Source organism: Triplophysa rosa, linkage group LG10 (assembly GCF_024868665.1).
Source record: "Triplophysa rosa linkage group LG10, Trosa_1v2, whole genome shotgun sequence".
In the NCBI taxonomy this organism is placed as follows: Eukaryota; Metazoa; Chordata; class Actinopteri; order Cypriniformes; family Nemacheilidae; genus Triplophysa; species Triplophysa rosa.
In genome coordinates this window covers 19133971-19152037 of record NC_079899.1, presented here as the reverse complement: position 1 = coordinate 19152037, position 18067 = coordinate 19133971, and the positions used below count along the sequence as shown (strand labels likewise).

Sequence of the window (18067 nt, the reverse complement as noted above, 5' to 3'; positions counted from 1 at the left end):
AGCTTCAGTTATCGTATGGGAACGTTGGTTTATCATTGCAAAGCATTAAAAAGATCAATTAGAATTCAACAAAGATGGATAAAGACGATTTTTAGAGAGATGTCTAATCTTAAATCAGATTATCTCTCTTAAAACTGCATTCAATAGCTGTAACAATTCTGAGAATTTGAGCAATCAAACAACAGCTCTCTGTTTGCCACAATAAACACAAGTTTCCAGATGAATGAAAATGCATGAGTAACTACAGTCTGAATACAGGAAGTTGAAAGCCATATTTGTTTACATACGGTCTCCACATGTAATACGCGCGAACGCCCATCTACCATTTTTGGGTCTAGACTTCTCTTCTGTACCCGCCTCCGTGCTCTACCTACAGTATGAGGCCTTTCCCCCCTACTCAAACAATGACTTCTTTATACTAGAGGCCCGAAGTGCCACCGTGGGAATGTGCTGGGGGACATGTTTTCATTCTGACCAGAGGTTGGCAACGTAAAGGTTGAAACGCAAAATCGAGCACGTCCTAACGAGTTGTTAAGTTGTCTACGAAGACTACGAAGTTATCACACATTGCACGCGCCAAATGGTACAAGAACGCGCGACAAGTTTGATGTTAATATGCAAATTTTCAGCGCGCCCGCAATTAGCACGCGAGTGTCAGATCCGCAACATCGACATGCAACATCCTGATCTTATTAACAAGTTCAGAGCAATACGCCACCGTAATATTCTGCCGTAAATGATGATGCAGGGGACATTGGGGAGACTGAAGGAAAATACGGCAATGTCGTAAAGATTGTTGCGCAGCGCATCTCTCCTAAAATATCACCTTGTCTACTGCACAAACAGGATAGACATATTCATGATGAGTCCTGCACTGTCATACATGCGCCCCTCCTGAACCACACCACATCACATCACATCACATCACATCACATCAGCAGTCAACCAATTCAGCGTCCTTCCTAAAGGACGAGCAGCGGCGCGTGTGCTCGTTTACCTTCCAATGCGCAGAACTGTCGGAAACACGCCAGACCTTAAAACAAGCCTCACATATCGAAATGATCATCTCACGAAAGACCAAAATGTTGTTCGATCCCTCTGCTGTGCTCGAAACAGTCGCATCAGATTAGGACATTCCTCTGCAGTGCGAAAATTCCGTAATAAAACGAGCTCGTTGTTTTAATACGCGATATTAAAGTATATTAGAGGTGTGTGGCGTGCCTGGGTCGGTGGTTGAGCAGCCCTAACTTACCTCGTTCTTGCTTCACCTGGGATGATGATGATGGAGCGTGCAGACTTTTGCTGCATTGACTCAAAGCTCCCAGGAGCGCAACCACGTGACCCAACTCTGCACCGTTACTATCCCAGTCCACCCAAGTCCACACTGCGCTTTTAAAGTCCCGTGCATTTTCTTGATTTCTTGATACAGAGCATAAATATACGGTATAGATCGGGATCAAATCCCTTAAAATATGGGGCTGGGTTGCCTCCACTGAGGTACAGCTTGCAATATATGTGCTTTACAGGAATTTGATACAAAAATAAGACATATAATGCAAAAATAAATACGATTAAATAAAAAGAGATTTGTGTGTGGATCTGTTTGTGAAACACCAGCAATTACACTAATGATATCAGATGGGATCTGACTATGTGGGCGTTGCCAACTGAATGAAGCGTAGAATAACGGGATCGCCCCCTGCTCAAACTGTTGATGTTACACAAAATTTTCTTTTTAAATAGAATTTCTCTTACCTGTGACGATGTCGTCTATGACCAGCTCTTTCTCAGTCATCATCATATTCTTCAACTTTTCGTATTTCCACTCCCCTTGGTTTCTAACTTTATGACTTGGCGCGGGGCATTAGGTTCTTTACAAAAAACGCTTAACTTTTATCTTCAAGTGTGCGCCTCCACCGTCACTACAGGCTTTATCCCACCAGACTTCCAGCCAAAGAATTTTTAACACAGCATGAATCGCACTTAAAATGTAGTTCGCGTCTGACCTGGAGTTTAGTTTTCTTCAGACTGTCTGATATCCAGAGAAAGGAAGGGTACCGATCCAGACTTTCCGTCTGTTGGCTCGCCGTCCCGCCCCGCCCTTTAGTCCCACTCCATGTGCAAGACTGATGAAAACAGCAATGGAGTAAACACAGGCCACATCAGTGTGTGTATGTAGTACAAAATTCGTTGGTGTGTTTATAATATAACGCAATATTTCCGTGGTGCACTGCAATTTCTGTATCTATATAATATAAGTAAAAAACGTTATGTCAATATGCAAATCTTTTCAGTTTTATTAACTATATGGTTTTAACGTTTAGTAACATTCCTAAAACCCAAAAGTTTTAATCATTAGTTGGGTTGCTGGGTCCTCAAAAGGTAGGCCTACTGTTGCTTTCAAAGCCTAAACCTAGTGGCAAATGGAGATTACACATGACAACTGATGTCACTGATGATCATGGCATCATGCAGAACATGTGTTTGCTATAGACACTTCCATAGGAAAATTGAGCAAGGTGAAATGTGAAATTTTTGACACTTACAAAGCCTATTAACAGGCCAGAAAAGTGTAATGAAGATATATATATATATATATTTAAATATATGATTTTACTTTTTTTAAATTAGTAATTCAAGCTTCAGTGGGCACATCTAAGGACAATAGATAATATTGGTCACATTAAGCGATGTTGCTGGGTTATAAAAAGACCCAATGCCCCATCTAGTGGTCAGTCTGAATTTGACCTACAAGACCCTCACCCTGCCAACTAGACCCAGAAATTACTTTATGAAAGCTGGACAATTTAAAGTCCAACTCAGAGACATGCCAAAAAAAGGCCCACATTACTAAAGGGATAGCCTTCCCCCCCCATTTCAAACCTGTGTGGCTATATTTCTTCTGAAGAACACACACACGCACGCACACACACAGACTTTGGTTGACTATCCCCGTGGGGACAGTCCATAGGCGTAATGTTTTTTATACTGTACAAACTGTATATTCTATCCCCTATCCCTAACCCTATCCCTAAACCTAAAGATCATAGAACACTTTTTGCATTTTTAGATTTGTAAAAAATATTGTTCTGTACAATTTATAAGCTTTTTTGCCCGTGGGGACCTCAATTTTGGTCCCCACGGTGACACGAGTCCCCATGTGTTGGTGTGTAGTCAGGTTTAGGTCCCCACCGGGATATACAAACATGAACACCTACACACACACACACACACACACACACGCACGCACGCACGCACGCACGCACTGTTGGGTTTCCATGGTTTATGGGGACATTCCATAGACGAAATGGTTTTTATACTGTACAAACTGTATATCATATTCCCTACCCCTAACCCACCCCCTAACAATCACACACAACTGTCTGCTCTTTCAGATTTTCAAAAAAGTTAATTCTGGATGATTTATAAGCTTGTTTCCTCATGGGGACAAAAAAATGTCCCCACAAGGACAAGGGTTTTGGATATTGCCATCTTTGTGAGGACATTTTGTCACACACACACACTCATATTCCTATGAGGCCTAATCAGATTCCACTGCTTTCTATGCCAGATGTCCTAACTTTAATTGCTGAACATTGAAACCTACTGTACTCAGAATATGCAGCTGACTTTCCCACAGTCCTTATTTCCGTATATTCATAACCATGCAATGAATTTAGATGAGTTTTGTCTCAGGATTAGTTTTGTACCTGATAATTGCACAAAAGTAACTGATTTAAAAGATAGTCTAAGAAAGACATATTTCAAATTGTAAAATTTATGAATAAACGATAATAAATAAATAAATAAAATGTACTTTAATTAAGCATTGTTACAAAAACACTGGTTGTTAATGTCATAAAGTTTCTTTAATTCTCAAAAAAACCCATGCAGCTTTGTGTTGGGACAACATGCCATTAAGTCCACAAGGGGGGAGTGTTTATACAGTGTCTAAATTGTTAACGCACTTTTGTTACAACAACATTCTAGTTCTAATTAAACAAACATTTATACAAGTACTTTTACTCTCATTTGTACTTCTCACAGCAGCAAATGATTAATTAAGGAGCACTTTGTTAAAGAATTTCATCCGAGAAAATTACTTTATTAGCATTTTAATAAACAGCAGAAGCAGATATTGCATTGCCCAGTCAGAGTAACAATATGACATTTTTTGAAGTAATAAACTTATCATAATTATCATCCCGGAAATTATGAAAAACGATAGTCATTATCCCCCAATAAGAACAGGTGTTGTTTTACCAGACTGTAAACGTTGATTCTATTACTGCAAAGTCTTTCAATCGATTGGCTGCTTGTAAACTAGAGCTAATGTCCCCACTGCGTCCCTGTTGTGCGCAAAGACTGAGAAAAGCCATTACATATGCTACTGTAAACACAGTTCCTATTTCAGTAGGCTAGCCTATATTTTCCTCGATCGGTCCGTGATCATGTTTAATGGTTCAGGCCTTCGCATTATGAAGTCTTACGAGGAAATCTGAAGCGTAATTGTAGACCAACATGCTTTATTTCCCAAACATTTATTAAAGGGCCATATAACTAAACATTCTTTTATTATAACCACCAGACCAAAATAATTAATCGTAGTACGGCCTATAAACCACTCAGTATGTTATTGAAATCATAGTAAAGGATTAGAGATTCAGGCAATGCAGACTGAAATCAGTATTCATGTGCATACTGTAGCCTACGTCTTTTAGCGCTATCCTCGTGCAGACAACAGGGTTAAATAACACTTGTCTCTTATTTTCCCAGGACGAAAATTCATACTCATATGAGTATTCGAAGGTCAAGGGTTTGCCTTTATACTTATGCATTTGCCAGATGGTTCCAAGCAGAAAAAAGGAAAGGAATAATTTCTCTCTTTCTATCTCTCGGGTGCAGGTATCAAAACTGAGTGGATCGGGCAATACCGCGCGACCTGTCCGTGAACTCTCACTGGGTTTAGGGCTTACAAGACCGGTATCATTAAGGCAATTTTAAAAGCAGCCAAAATTCTTCAGCCTTCAGTTCTCAGTGGTGCTTTTGGTCCAATATTTGCTTATCTGCGACTTCAATGAATTGCCTTTTAAAGAATTGGATTGATTTAGCCCACAACAGTTTTATTTTTAAGAGTTGCAGTTAAGTGTGAGTTACACATTGATAAATGGGCATTTGTTAATATATATAAATTCTATAACAAGCAAATGGTTCTTGGAATGCTTGCAAAAGTGTAGTCCTGCCGCATAAAAAATAAATAACATGATTTAGGAAAAAAAACTAAGAACTTATACATTATTAGTAATATAAAACTGTTTGTTTTGTTTCCCGTTTCGGAAGTAGAAAAGAAGAGTTCTAAGTACATTCACTATAATTTATAAACCAATTAAAATAAACTATTTTTAATTTTCAAAATGTTAACAATGCAAAAAATCAGAAACACGCTTGGGCTTACATTGTTAACAGACAAATAAAAGGTTTTATACGAACGTTTAGAACAGAATTTAAACAAACTGTACAATTAAAAAAATTAATATAGAGTGCAAAACAGAATTAGCCTACCAAACCTCAATATCGAAGTTATAAAACACCACAAATCATTTGTGAATGGCAAAGAATTTTCATTGAGCCTTTTTATTAATTCAGGATGAAACACAAATTGAAAAAAAACTGTTGTTGCTCATTCAGATGACACCTGGCCAAGTTTGAAAACATGACTGGGCAAGTGTGGGGCTCTGAAAGCATTAATCAAGGCATCAGGCGTTGCATCTGGTGGCTTAAGGACAGAAGAAGACGCGCTAATTAGGTAGAAATGGCCATTTCCCCCGTGACCCAACGGGACCTTTGGCAAGCTGTTTAACATTATTAGTTAAGCAATTAAACCGTTTGAATGCAAACGTGGCAAGCTGTTTAACATTATTAGTTAAGCAATTAAACCGTTTGAATGCAAACGTAGTCTTTCGTTGAAGCTCAAAAATGCAAAATATTCCGCACTTGCATGATCTGCATAATGTAGGCTTTATACGAGGTCACAAAATATAATGAGAATAGGCTACAGCAAATATTTACTGGAGTAATTACAGGACTTTAGAAATCACAAAGCAACAAGTGGCTGAGCGCGAGCTGTATAAATTAATATTCATGTCTGCGCGCGACATGAATGAGGCTTCAAAAAGCTTTTTTCTTGTTAGAACTTTTGGGAAACAAACGAAGAGCACTGTTTTTAAGACGTAGAAGAAAGAAGAAGAAGAAACAAAACAGGGAGTGTCTGACCTACCGGCAGTCACATGTTTTTAACGGCGTAAGAACGCATGGCCTCTTCCACAGGGCACAGCAGACGACCCAAAACAGACACAATCTCCGTTCAGACAGGTTATTTTTTAGCTTTCACATGTTTAGCAGTTATTGTATGGTGAATAATTTGTTTGAGATTATTTTAGATGCAGTAGGCTATGAATTAGAGATATGGGCTTCGTTTGCCTGTAGCTCATACTTTGGCAAAGACTTTCGTGTTGTTTTAATTGGAATGACTATGGACATATCGTCTTCGACATGTAAGTGAATAAAAGTATTCTTAATCGAATGAAAGTAGAGTGTAAGTACTGAGTGAAATAATGTTTTTCCCTTTAAAAGTTCTGTATTCATGCCTAGTTAAGAAGTAGTTAATCATAATATAAATTATTCAACAAACCATTGCAATCTGCATTATATACATAGATTTTATTTGTGAGCAACTAACGTAGAATTTGCATGCTTTTGTAAAAGGTTTTGGTGTAAATATTGGGTTGAACTTGAGCGTAAGAGTGCGCAGACGTGGCCGGTTGGTGGCGACAGTAACATGCAGGCTTGTGCATTGAGCTCTGTGATGACCACACTAATAAGTTTAACTGAAGCGTCACATACATATTTCAAGACATTTTACACTGTTAATGTGTAGCTGTTAGCTTTTTTCTATCTCTATTTCTATCTGACCTAAACCTTACAATGACTTCAATTCGTATGTAATCAGTTTTATTCAGCCATATTTTTTTTACCTTGGATGAAAAAAGCTAAACGACAAGCATACTGTATGTTTGGGTTGCATGACAAAATATGTATATGGTTCATTTATTTCACTGTTTAATTGTTTTTCTTGGCGAAGCTCTCCGTCTAAAGATCAGCTAAGAAAAACTGTGCATAATATCAACACACATTTCGGCACTATAATCATACTGCTTCGTCTCCATGCGGAAATACGAAGCCTCAGTTCATCTTTCAGCAAGCAGATTTTGTTGTGTCAGATATTATTTGTCTGCAGGACCAGTCAAGCGTTGCAAAAAGCCAATGGACGCGCTCTAGTCCATGACGTATAAGTGATGCTGGTGCCCTCTCGGTGACTTCCTGTCCTGGAGCGACTGACCTCCTCGTGAACCAGTCCAGGCTCGAGCTAGAAACGCGTCACACAGTCACAGCTTTTATGTAAAGACATTTAAATTAAAACCGTACTATTAGGCTTTGTAAATATAATCAGATTGCTTTATAAAAGAGTCCAGAGCAATTAGACGGAAGATTAATGTAAAATAAAGATATATAGCACAGTCTATTTTAATTTTCCAACTCATAATGTGAGACAAAAATAGATAATAAAATAAAAATCGTAATTTATTAACCAACATCGTAATTAAGAACAGGGAAGCTGAATGAACTGACCCTGTAAATAGTCACAAAATAATTTTTTTTTACAGAAATGAGATTTCGACTAACGAATAAAATTCAAATCAAAAGCTGATAATGTACTTAAATACCCTATGTAAAAAATAGGCCTATAGGCATATTAATAGCATATTTAACGGCAAATTTTACGTCCACTCTCTTGCACGTAAAACTTAAAATAAATAAATAATTATTTTAACTTTAAATAATTTAAATGGAAGATAGGCCTATTATATTTACGGTGCGGGCCCCCGTCTTCATTTCCCCATGTTTGGGCCTATACTATTTCAAGAAAATGCACATAAATATTTGTTATGATTTCATTATACTGTATTTGTACGCGCTGGTGAACACACATTAACCGATGAGATCTTATAATAAGAATGTTTTAGATTCATTGATCCTAGATTGAGGAAGGGGTGGATTATTGTCTTCTGTTTAGAAAGGGTCAGTAAGAATTGAATGATAGGCACACAAATCGAGATTAATTTGTTTGTAAAGAAGAACACAAAAGCTCTTGATTAAAATCTTAATACTACAATTTACGAACTAAATTGCTTCATTATGAATCAATTAGGAAATTATTTTGTGGTTTGTAGCGTTTAAAATTTAAATATTTTGTAGCACATAAAAAAGTTCCCGCACCCTCCGAGAAAGTTAGTTCACAACAAATGCTTTGTTTACAGAATTGCATATGGCTATATGCTTTAAAAAATTATAATCATAATAAAGTTGTGAATGAAGAATGAAAACAAGCATTTTATTTTTTCTTGTTGAAGTCGGTCTTAAAATGGTTTTAGTTATTAAACAATGCTAAACGTGATAAATGAGTGGATAAACGTTTCGTATTGGCTGAATTTTCAAATATATACCTAAAATAGACTTTGGGTTCTGTATAGTTCCAAATGAAAATAATTTTGTACCAAAATAGGCCTGTTGTTACAAAATAATAAATACACAAAAAAGAAAATACGCAGTGGACTTTAGGAACTGTGGACTTTATATGCGCTTTCACAATTTTCAAAGCTTAAATGTATGAATTCATTAATTAAAAAGGTGTCAATAAATGAATGAATAAATAAATAAATAGATGTTACAACATGTCACCAGAGTTCCTGCAGCTCATTTTGTGATGCGTTAGTAGCACAAATGTCATGGGTTCGTTCCCAGGGAACACACATTGATAGCTACCCATAAATTGTATAGCTTGAACACTGTGTGTCTGCTGAATGTAAATGTAAGAGATCCGCATACACTGCAAACCCGGAAGAAATGATAATGTTCGTATCAGTAGGCCTAGCACACCTGTCTTAGTGGTTTGAGTGGTCAACATGCTAACACAGAAGCGACAGATTAATCTAATATGGTTTAAATGTATATAAACACACACACGCACACACACACGCACACGCACACACACACGCGCACACGCACACGCACACGCACACGCACACGCACACGCACACGCACACGCACACGCACACGCACACACATGTCTGGTTTACTATCTCCGTGGGGACAGTCCATAGGCGTAATGAGTTGTACACTGTACAAACTGTATATTTTATCCCCTACCCCTACCCCAACCACTAAATCTAAAGATCATAGAAAACTTTTTGCATTTTTAGATTTTTTAAAAATATCGTTCTGTGCAATTTATAAACTTTTGTGCCCCTGGGGACCTCAATTTTGGTCCCTACAGTGACAAGAGTCCCCATGTGTTGGTGTGCATTCAAGTTTAGGTCCCCACCGGGATATAAAAACATGAACACACACACGCGCACGCACGCACGCACACGCACACACACACACACACACACCACAACTAGCCTACAACAACAATAATACTACAACTATAAACCAAGACATATCTATTTTAATCCGCAATCTATTGTTTTCTTGGATTCCTATTGTTTTTGAAACAAATCGAAATTTCTATTAATTCCCATTTTTGTTTTTGTTCGATAGTTTTTGGCTATTTTTTCTTCTTTTTCTTTTCTTCTTTTGGCTATTTTTTCTTCTTTTTCTTTTCTTCTTTTGGCTATTTTTTCTTCTTTTGAAGGTAATAAATTCGTATTATAATAGTTTTTTCAACTGTAAAATTTGTTGCATAATATGTATGGACGGAACAAAAAACTGGTAAATATATTTTACACGTAATGATGCTGTTTCAAAGACGTTTGTCTTTAGAAAACCACTGCTTTTTTAAATAGCCTACGGCACTGATAAACTGTAGTATACTCTGACAAAATGTTCAACTTATTTTCTTTGTATAACCCGTGACGGCCACATTTATAATACGCCGGTTTTGTAAAGCTGACCTTCAGATCGACCTTCTGACAGTGAACCAAAAAATTATAGCCTATTGCTGTCAAATATTTTTTTTGATTAGTCCGTCGAGATATTTTGTTTAATTTCTTTTTAAATACACATATAAAAACCACAATGAAATGTTTTGTGTGAACAAATTGGATCTAGATTTATATATATCCTATAGTGCATTCGATTATGCACGTTCAGAAAATCGCCAAACTAAAGGCTTTTAATATTATTTCCAAGCGTTTTTGTGTGCCTCCTGTCTGCATTTAATATTGTAAACAATATATGAAGCCAGTATTTAACATCTATAAGAATGGAGGATCGTTGACAGCATTTAATCGCAAGAAATGAACTTGTTACAATAACACGCCCCATGAAACAGAAATTAAGCTTTAAACTCTCGCGCTGTTACATCTGAATGATCTGACGTTACCAAGCAACCACAGATAATCAACAAAGCCTGCGAAGCCGTGCACGTGACAGAGGTAGAGAGTAAACGACTGCAAAAATAAACTCGTACATCAAACAACCATGTCGTATAAAGGATATTTGGGCTGCCATAGTAAAGTATCGAAAGAAGACCAGGAGTTTTACGACCTTAAGAACAAAGCCGCAGACTATTACAGGTCTAACGGGGTCCCAGAGAAGATAGAGGGCGTCCTGAACGAGATGTTTTTTCAAAAGCCCAATGACATCTACGGTTATCTGGTGGGACACGTATACACACTTATGCTTTTCAAAGCTATGATGTCTTCATTATGTTTATACTATTTTTTAAATTATTTCATTATAAATTTGACCTTATCTTACACAAAGTTTGCATTTTAATTTTCCAGTAATGATGTAGATCAGATACCAATCTGATCCCACAATAACACACCAATAGGCCCACAGTATGTCAGATTTTAATAAACAATACTTATAATACTTGATCCTTTTTTTCAGGCGAACTATTTCACCAGGTTCTCATGTACTCCTGTGATCAGTAAGATCACTGGAAGGGAGGTGTACGATGGGAGAGGACTGACAGCCATTCAGGCAAATGTGCACTGCATCATCAGAGATGAGGAAAAGGTATTTAATAATCTGCACATTTTAGAAATATTTGTTGTGTAGGGTTCACGTGTATTACAATGATAAAAAGGTGCTTCAATAAAGCGTTACACTTTGTGTGAATATTATATCTAATTGCCTTTGTAGTGTTTCAATGGTTATGAACAAAAAGAAGCTGGTCGGGTTGTGACATTCACCTTCTGCCGTTTGCAAGATGTGCCACAGCAAACACAAGAGATTTGTACCGATACTAAAAGATGAATTTAGAAATACAGTGTCCACACACATTCTCATGCAAACATCAGTTGGAGACGTTTACTGTGGCGCCACTAGCCTCAGTATGTTTGACCATCAGATCATTCTCTGTCTCGCTGCCTCTGTCCGTTCGGTCTATTCTCTGTTAGGGTTTTTGTAAAGTAAGCGCTATGCTTTCTGCTGTTTTGGTATGGCACAATCAGAGCGTATGACCTTAATGCAGAAAGACACAGAACAGCCTGACTCTAACAGGGGAGGTGAAAGGAAGGGAAAAAAGCACTAAGAGGAAGAAAGGAGGAAAACTGGAGAGAAATACTGTAGCAAAAGCAAGAGAGGAGGAAACATAGCGTAGCACTCGATGAAAGAGAAGTGAGGAAAATAATGGAGGTCAGAAAACAGCAATAAACATTAGTCATTAATATTAACTGAAGCCAAACAAACTCATTCTTAAGTGTTTGAGTGATGTGGATCTCTTCATTAGACAGAATGAGTTTAATCACTCTGAACTTATTGGAACACCTATTTCGTTTATTAGTTACTTACACACTATCAAACTGTACGCAACCAAACACGTGTTTATACTTAAAGGGACAGTACACCCTAAAATAAAAATTGTCATCATTTACTCACCCTCGAGTTGTTCCAAATCTGTATAAAGATGAACTGATGAACACAGATAAAGATATTTGGAAGAACGCTTGTAACCAAACAGTTCTTGGCCACCATTGACTGTCATAGTAGGAAAAATGACAATGGTAGTCAAAAGTGCCCCAGAACTGTTTGCTTTCCTAAATTCTGCAACAAATCTTCTTTTGTGTTTTAATTTATAAAGCAATAATTTTTCCTACTATGGTAGTCAATGGTGGCCAAGAAGTGTTTGGTTAAAAGCATTCTTCCAAACATCTTTCTCTGTGTTCATCAGAACAAAGACATTTATACAGATTTGGAACAACTTGAGGGTAAGTGAAGACAGAATTTTCATTTTTGGGTGAACTGTTACTTTAAGGACAAGATATTTTGTGTCACTTTTAACTCAACCTGTGTTGTCCCTTTTGTTTACACAAAACAACACAAAATGACCCACGCTGTAATGTTAAAAAACACACAATGTGTCAAAATTCCATGACACAAAAACGTGTTTTTATATTACACATTCTTTTTGAGAGTGTAGCAAGAGATAAAAGAAGCATCCATAGTGTACTATCCAATATATTGCTTCTTTCTTCATTGTAAGGAACACCTTGACATCCATACAACAGACGTATAACAGACATTACAAATATTTCTTGGTCTTTTCAGTCCTCCATGTTGTAACTGCTTTGATTCCTGGTCATTTTTTGGAGGCTCTATTGATAGAAATGCAGTATAATATACTTGTCTTCAAAGGTGTAAAAAAACCGTACATAATAAAGCGTTATGTTATTAGAATGAGCTATTTCTATCTACATACACCGCAGGTCCCCTAGCATAGAATTCACCATGTTGTTACTGTAGCCCTAAACGAACAAACTGCTCTACAGAGCAAAAACAAAAGTTACATTTAAGAAAATGATTTAAAGTAAAGTACAATTTTAATTAAATAAATTAAAGTAAATCCAATTCATTATGGCAACTTGTTCAACCCACATCCTCTATTTCTGTGGATTTTTACCCCAATAACCTAATGCATTTCTGTCCCTGGTACAAATTGTAGATGGTGTGCAGTGCGGTGATGGGTGGACTTTATGATAGTCTGTCCGAGGGCATTGCAGAGTCAAGGGAGACAGTTTGTAATAGTGACCAGCAACAGCTCTCTGTAACAACAGCTTTAAATTGGATCAGAGAGCACCTCAGTCCAATGCTGCAAGGATTCAACCCCACTGACCAAACTAATCTAGACAAACTGCTCAGGTGAGCAAGCATGCAACACAAAAAACCCAACCAGACCATCCACCAATCACCAAATCCACACAAAATTTGACATGAAAAACTGATATGATAGCCCCTATCAAACGTTTTGAATCGCAAACACAAATGTGCTTACACTTAAATACACAAGCATGGGTGTCTCTGCAGGATTAAGGCCGTGTATGTCTCTGTTCTGCAGTGACTTCTTTATGGCACGTTACCTGGAAGACAAGAAAAGATGTGAAACAGAACAGGAGGAGAACAAGTCAGAGACAGTGTCTGAAGCTCCAGCCCAGGCCCCTCCCGCTCCCGCTTCTAATAAAGACAAAAAGGGGGGCGATAAAGGTGATGAAGCCTGTTCTGAACACATACATTCATTAGTTTGCAAATCTTATTTTATTAACAATGCATTTTGAGTGATCTGACACTACATCAAAATAACTATAATAGAATAATAGAAGGTTGGAAGTTATGTCAAAAGAGTTTGTCAGTGTTTCTGTGCAATGGATTGAAGACGAGGGGCTAAGTGACCAACCTCTTGCACTTTGCTGGCATCTGAATGATTTGGGACCAGTCATGAACAATTCTGCTCTATTTCCCAGAAACTCTATTGGGAACTGCTCGTAGTTCCATTAGCAGCTCGTATCGAAACTGATGATGCCTCTTGTGTACATGTGACAGTGACTCTAGTTTGACCTCAAGTCCTCTCATCTGAAATCTTGCACTGCAAAAACATGTTAACTCTTATTAAATATGATTAAATGATGAGATTTTATGTCTCACTGACATAAATGAAGACTTAAAGGCAGGGTGTCCGATTTTCGAATTACACTTGTTTAGACAAAGTCGGGCCGAGTACCGAAACAACCTTGTAGCCAATCAGCAGTAAGGTGCACAGTGCACAGGACGGACATAAGCCGAGCGAAAGATGGGGGTATGGGTGTGTCTGTTTTGGTGATTTGAAAATCAACAACGGCTCAGAGAAATTGGACACCCCGCCTTTAAGTTATATCAGCAGTCTAGAGTAAGCTGTTTTATTATACACATGGGGACACCATGTTAAAAGGCTAGTTCACCCAAAAATAAAAATGTCATTTATTCACCTCCATGTCATTCCAAACCTGTACGACTTTCTTATGTAGAAACCAAAAGAAAGTATTTCAAAGAATGTTGGTCACCATACAACACTTTCCCCATTGACTTCCATTGTATGGACTAAAAAACCATTGAGATTTCTAAAATATCTCATTTTAAACTATACATTTATGACCACAAGATAACCCTCTTGTTGGATATTTTTTTTAACTGCATACGGAATAAACTTTTGATTTTGCAGGATGCTACAGCGGCCTAATAAATGTCAGTGCAGCGTGAAACAAACACAAAATTGCTTATTGTTCATCATTCTTTATATAACAATTTGACCACTTTTTCTCCTGCTTTTTTTTTATTCGCCAGGTAAAAAAGGAAACAGTACAGAGAAGCCCCTTCCTCCCGCAGAGCCACCTGTGCCGAGACTGCCAGGAGCCATAGCAGTGGGTGTGGTTTCTTTAGCTGTGGCTAAAACCGCCACCCGACTCATAGGAGCGCCCTTATACACACACATCACATCCATAAGAGTCCAACAGGTAAACAAACGCACACACATAAACACATTGTAACAACTCCAACCATCAATTACAAACAAATACATCAAAACATGTGACTAAAGCATGTTGCATTGTGGGAGATGTCTACAAATGGACTCATAATACACATACAAAAGGTCACACTGACAATAGGGCAATCAAAGACTGGCCATCAAAAGGGACAAGGGTGCTGATGTTAACCTTATTTTATTTTACCCTCTCCTTCCTTTCCTCTCAATGAAAACCTTGTTATAGGCTTCAAATAAGATTTACCTGCCCATGCCAATGATTACAATACTAAGCTGTGGAAAAAACTCTCTGGGTAAACTCAACCTATTAGACGAGGTCATCCTACTGCCCACATCATCACAAAGAGTCAGACAAGTATGTATGTTCTCAAGGATCATACCTTTTCACAAATATACACTCTTCTTAAGGAAAGAAGGACTCTGTTATTTTCTAAATTGTGTCCTTATTGTGTTCTACTCATATGGTTTGTTACACAAGGGTGAAAAGACAGTTTTTCTTTAGTAAACTTACCGTTTAGCTGTGTGTGTTTTGGCCTAGCAGGTCATTGGCCTGAGCCTTGAGTTGCACCGTGAAATGAGGAGAATTCTGAATGGATCTGGATGTAAAGCCGGGGTAAGGATGGTCCTATAGGGCTTTACTCTTCGACATAAGCACATAATGCTCCACGCTTTGGCTCACACAAAAGCATCAGGCACCACACAAATTAGGTGTGGATTTTTTATGTTTGATGGGGCAATTATCCGCACATCACCATCTGAATGAAATAAACAGGCCCCAATCACGTGCGGGGCTCGTGAAAGCCAATTGAACCACTTAACAGTGTGTCACACAATAAATATATATTTATGTTTGGATGGGAAGCTATTATCAATGTACTGTGCATTGTGGGAACCTAGCTAAACTAAAGCTATAGCCACTGTAAAGACCGACATGACATTATAAGTCACACATAGAGTTTAGTTCAGACCCGAGCTAAGATTCCTGCAATGCTTTTTAATTATGCACTATGTATCAAGTAAGTTCTTCACTAGCTTTCAAAACTTTGTAACTGAATATGAAAACACTGTTTTGCCCTACTTTCCATTGTAAAAAATGATATTTAATGTTAATATACGATATACTTTATACGTGGATTATATTCTTGGCTCTCGTTCTCGCCCCCAGCCTGTAGGTATATCAGAAGAAGGATCTCTTCAGGTGGGTTTTGAACGTCCTGAACAGGCTCTCGATCTGGTCACAGAGGCGTGTGCTAACCTGAAGCTGCCGCTGGGTTCAGATCTGCGCTTGGCTATAAACTGCGCTGCTCAATGCCTCATGGACTATGTGAGTAAAAACAAAACAGATTATTAAACTTAACCTACAAGCAAATTAAAGTCCACTAAAACAGATACTTTAAGTACTAAAAAAGTCCCACATTTTTATTTATATTGCAAGCCATAACTCCCATAATCATGCATGATGTGTTTTTCTGGTCTTCTAGTCACGTGGCAGGTATGAAGTGATGTCAGGTTGTCACAAATCCCCAGATGAGCTGGTGGATCTGTATGAGGGTTTGATTCATAAATATCCTTCTATCACAGCTCTCATTGATCCTTTCAGGAAAGAGGTTGGAGCATTTTGATCTGTATTTGAATCTGTAGCATTAATCTGATTTGGCCAATAGGCTCGATTGTTGTAACAAGTAATCGTTCAACTGTTTTTGTGTGTAGGATGTAGAGCAGTGGGAGAGGCTGGCCTCAGTGATTGGTCAGTCATGCTGCTTGATCGCAGATGAAGGATCCAATCCCTGTCCTCAGTGGGGTGACGCAAAACCCCTCCCACAGGGAGTCACCAGGGTCATTTTTAGGCACCACGGTGACATGACAATCTCTGAGCTCATACGGAGATTTGCAGACAAGAGTGGTAGGTTCCAAACATTAACAAAAAAGTGAGATGTAGAGAACGACGGACACGGATGTGTTATAATGTTATTTAAGATGCAGAAAAAATAAGAGATCACTCCAGTTTGCATTTAATCAGCATTTCTGCATGTATTGTGCACCACTCCAGTCCAGTGTTTGTTGAATTTCAACAAAATCAAACTCCAGGAATGACGATGTGAAAGAGAATGCATAAAAGTTGTGAAAAAATCAGGCTTAAATTCATTTTTAAACTGTTACTAAACTAGATGCAAAAGCATTAGTACTGTATAGTTTAAACATGAATATGAGCTTTTTTTGAAGCATTTAGGATTTAAAAACATGTTTTTTTGTTATTTTGACCAGTTTCTACCGTTTAAATTTTCTGCAAATAAATACAAATATTTTCTTTTGGAATTTGAAAGAAATGTTGTCAGTAGTTCACAGAATGAAACAGACATTATCATTTTACCTAAACATACCTATAAATAGTAAATAGAAAAAAACTGAAAATATTTTTTTCTGTAGCCGTGTCTTAGTATCGAAGCGTAAAATTAGTATCATTTTATCAATCTGAGATGCAACTGTTCTTGTATAAAGTGTTGTGGCATTACATCTAAATACTTTTATGGACTAATAAGCATGTAAATCCTCCTTATATTAACTGAGACACAGAGACTATATTGGCAGCAGGCAGTGCAGAGACTGGTGATACATCAATTGTTGATCTGGTAGGTTAATCATATTTCTTGATTTTTTTGTGCTTTTGTTTCTGTTTTGCTATACTGTAAATGCATATATGCATGTATATTTTGATTTGATCTTCTAAGAAGAGATGTTGGTCAACATGAACTGAATGTGGTTGTTTTCAAGGCCGTCGGGCTCGGCTCGTTCTTTCTCAAAATGGGCGGGTTGAGAGGAGGAGAACGAATGGACAAATATAATCGTCTGATGGCAATTGAGCAGGAACTGGAGCAGGAGGGAATTCTGGGTATGACTCGTCTTTCACACATTCTTGCTCCACACCGATACACACAATGGCAACCACAGAAAACTACCATTAACACTAACTATAGTCAGGAAACTGGAGTTTTTTTTAAACGTGTGATGTGGTTTTGTGTCCTGCAGGTGCCAGAGAAATAAACCTGGTAAAGCCAGCAGCTGTGACTTCGTGAGCATGTCTCATAAATGACTTTAGACTTGCTGTGTCTGTCTGAGCTTATTTATGATATCAAAATTCACACAAAGAATGCAAATGAAACATGAAATGTGAACGAATGTCCTGAACTGAAATTGTTTTATAAT

The 18067-nt window shown here is 37.7% G+C and overlaps 2 protein-coding genes across 8 annotated transcripts in view; one reads left to right on the top strand and one right to left on the bottom strand.

The window, feature by feature from the left end:
* hspa12a (heat shock protein 12A) overlaps window positions 1–2030 on the bottom strand; it is a 32673-nt gene extending 30643 nt beyond the window's left edge. The window contains exon 1 of one of the 3 annotated variants that reach the window (XM_057343869.1): window positions 1756–2030. In XM_057343869.1, the coding sequence (XP_057199852.1) occupies window positions 1756–1801 (46 nt within the window). In that variant the 5' untranslated portion in view covers window positions 1802–2030. Of the gene's footprint in view, window positions 1–997; window positions 1161–1252; window positions 1387–1755 lie in introns of those variants that run through there. The other 2 variants (XM_057343873.1, XM_057343870.1) reach the window with 2 other exon arrangements.
* Window positions 2031–6309: 4279 nt separating this feature from the next.
* eno4 (enolase 4) lies at window positions 6310–18046 on the top strand. Of its 5 annotated transcripts, none has more exons than XM_057344639.1 (13): window positions 6310–6554; window positions 10957–11085; window positions 13013–13209; window positions 13406–13551; window positions 14665–14834; window positions 15090–15218; window positions 15402–15476; window positions 16029–16187; window positions 16345–16470; window positions 16574–16766; window positions 17432–17493; window positions 17636–17753; window positions 17891–18046. In XM_057344639.1, the coding sequence occupies exons 3-13, from the start codon at window positions 13013–13015 to the stop codon at window positions 17935–17937; spliced, it is 1422 nt and encodes a 473-aa protein (XP_057200622.1). In that variant the 5' UTR covers window positions 6310–6554; window positions 10957–11085; the 3' UTR covers window positions 17938–18046. The 5 variants fall into 5 exon arrangements, with proteins under 5 accessions (XP_057200622.1, XP_057200621.1, XP_057200619.1 ...); XM_057344638.1 differs by lacking the exon at window positions 6310–6554 and adding an exon at window positions 10390–10719 and having other exon boundaries at window positions 15405–15476; window positions 17438–17493; XM_057344636.1 differs by lacking the exon at window positions 6310–6554 and adding an exon at window positions 10390–10719 and having other exon boundaries at window positions 15405–15476.
* The last annotated feature ends 21 nt before the right edge of the window (window positions 18047–18067 follow it).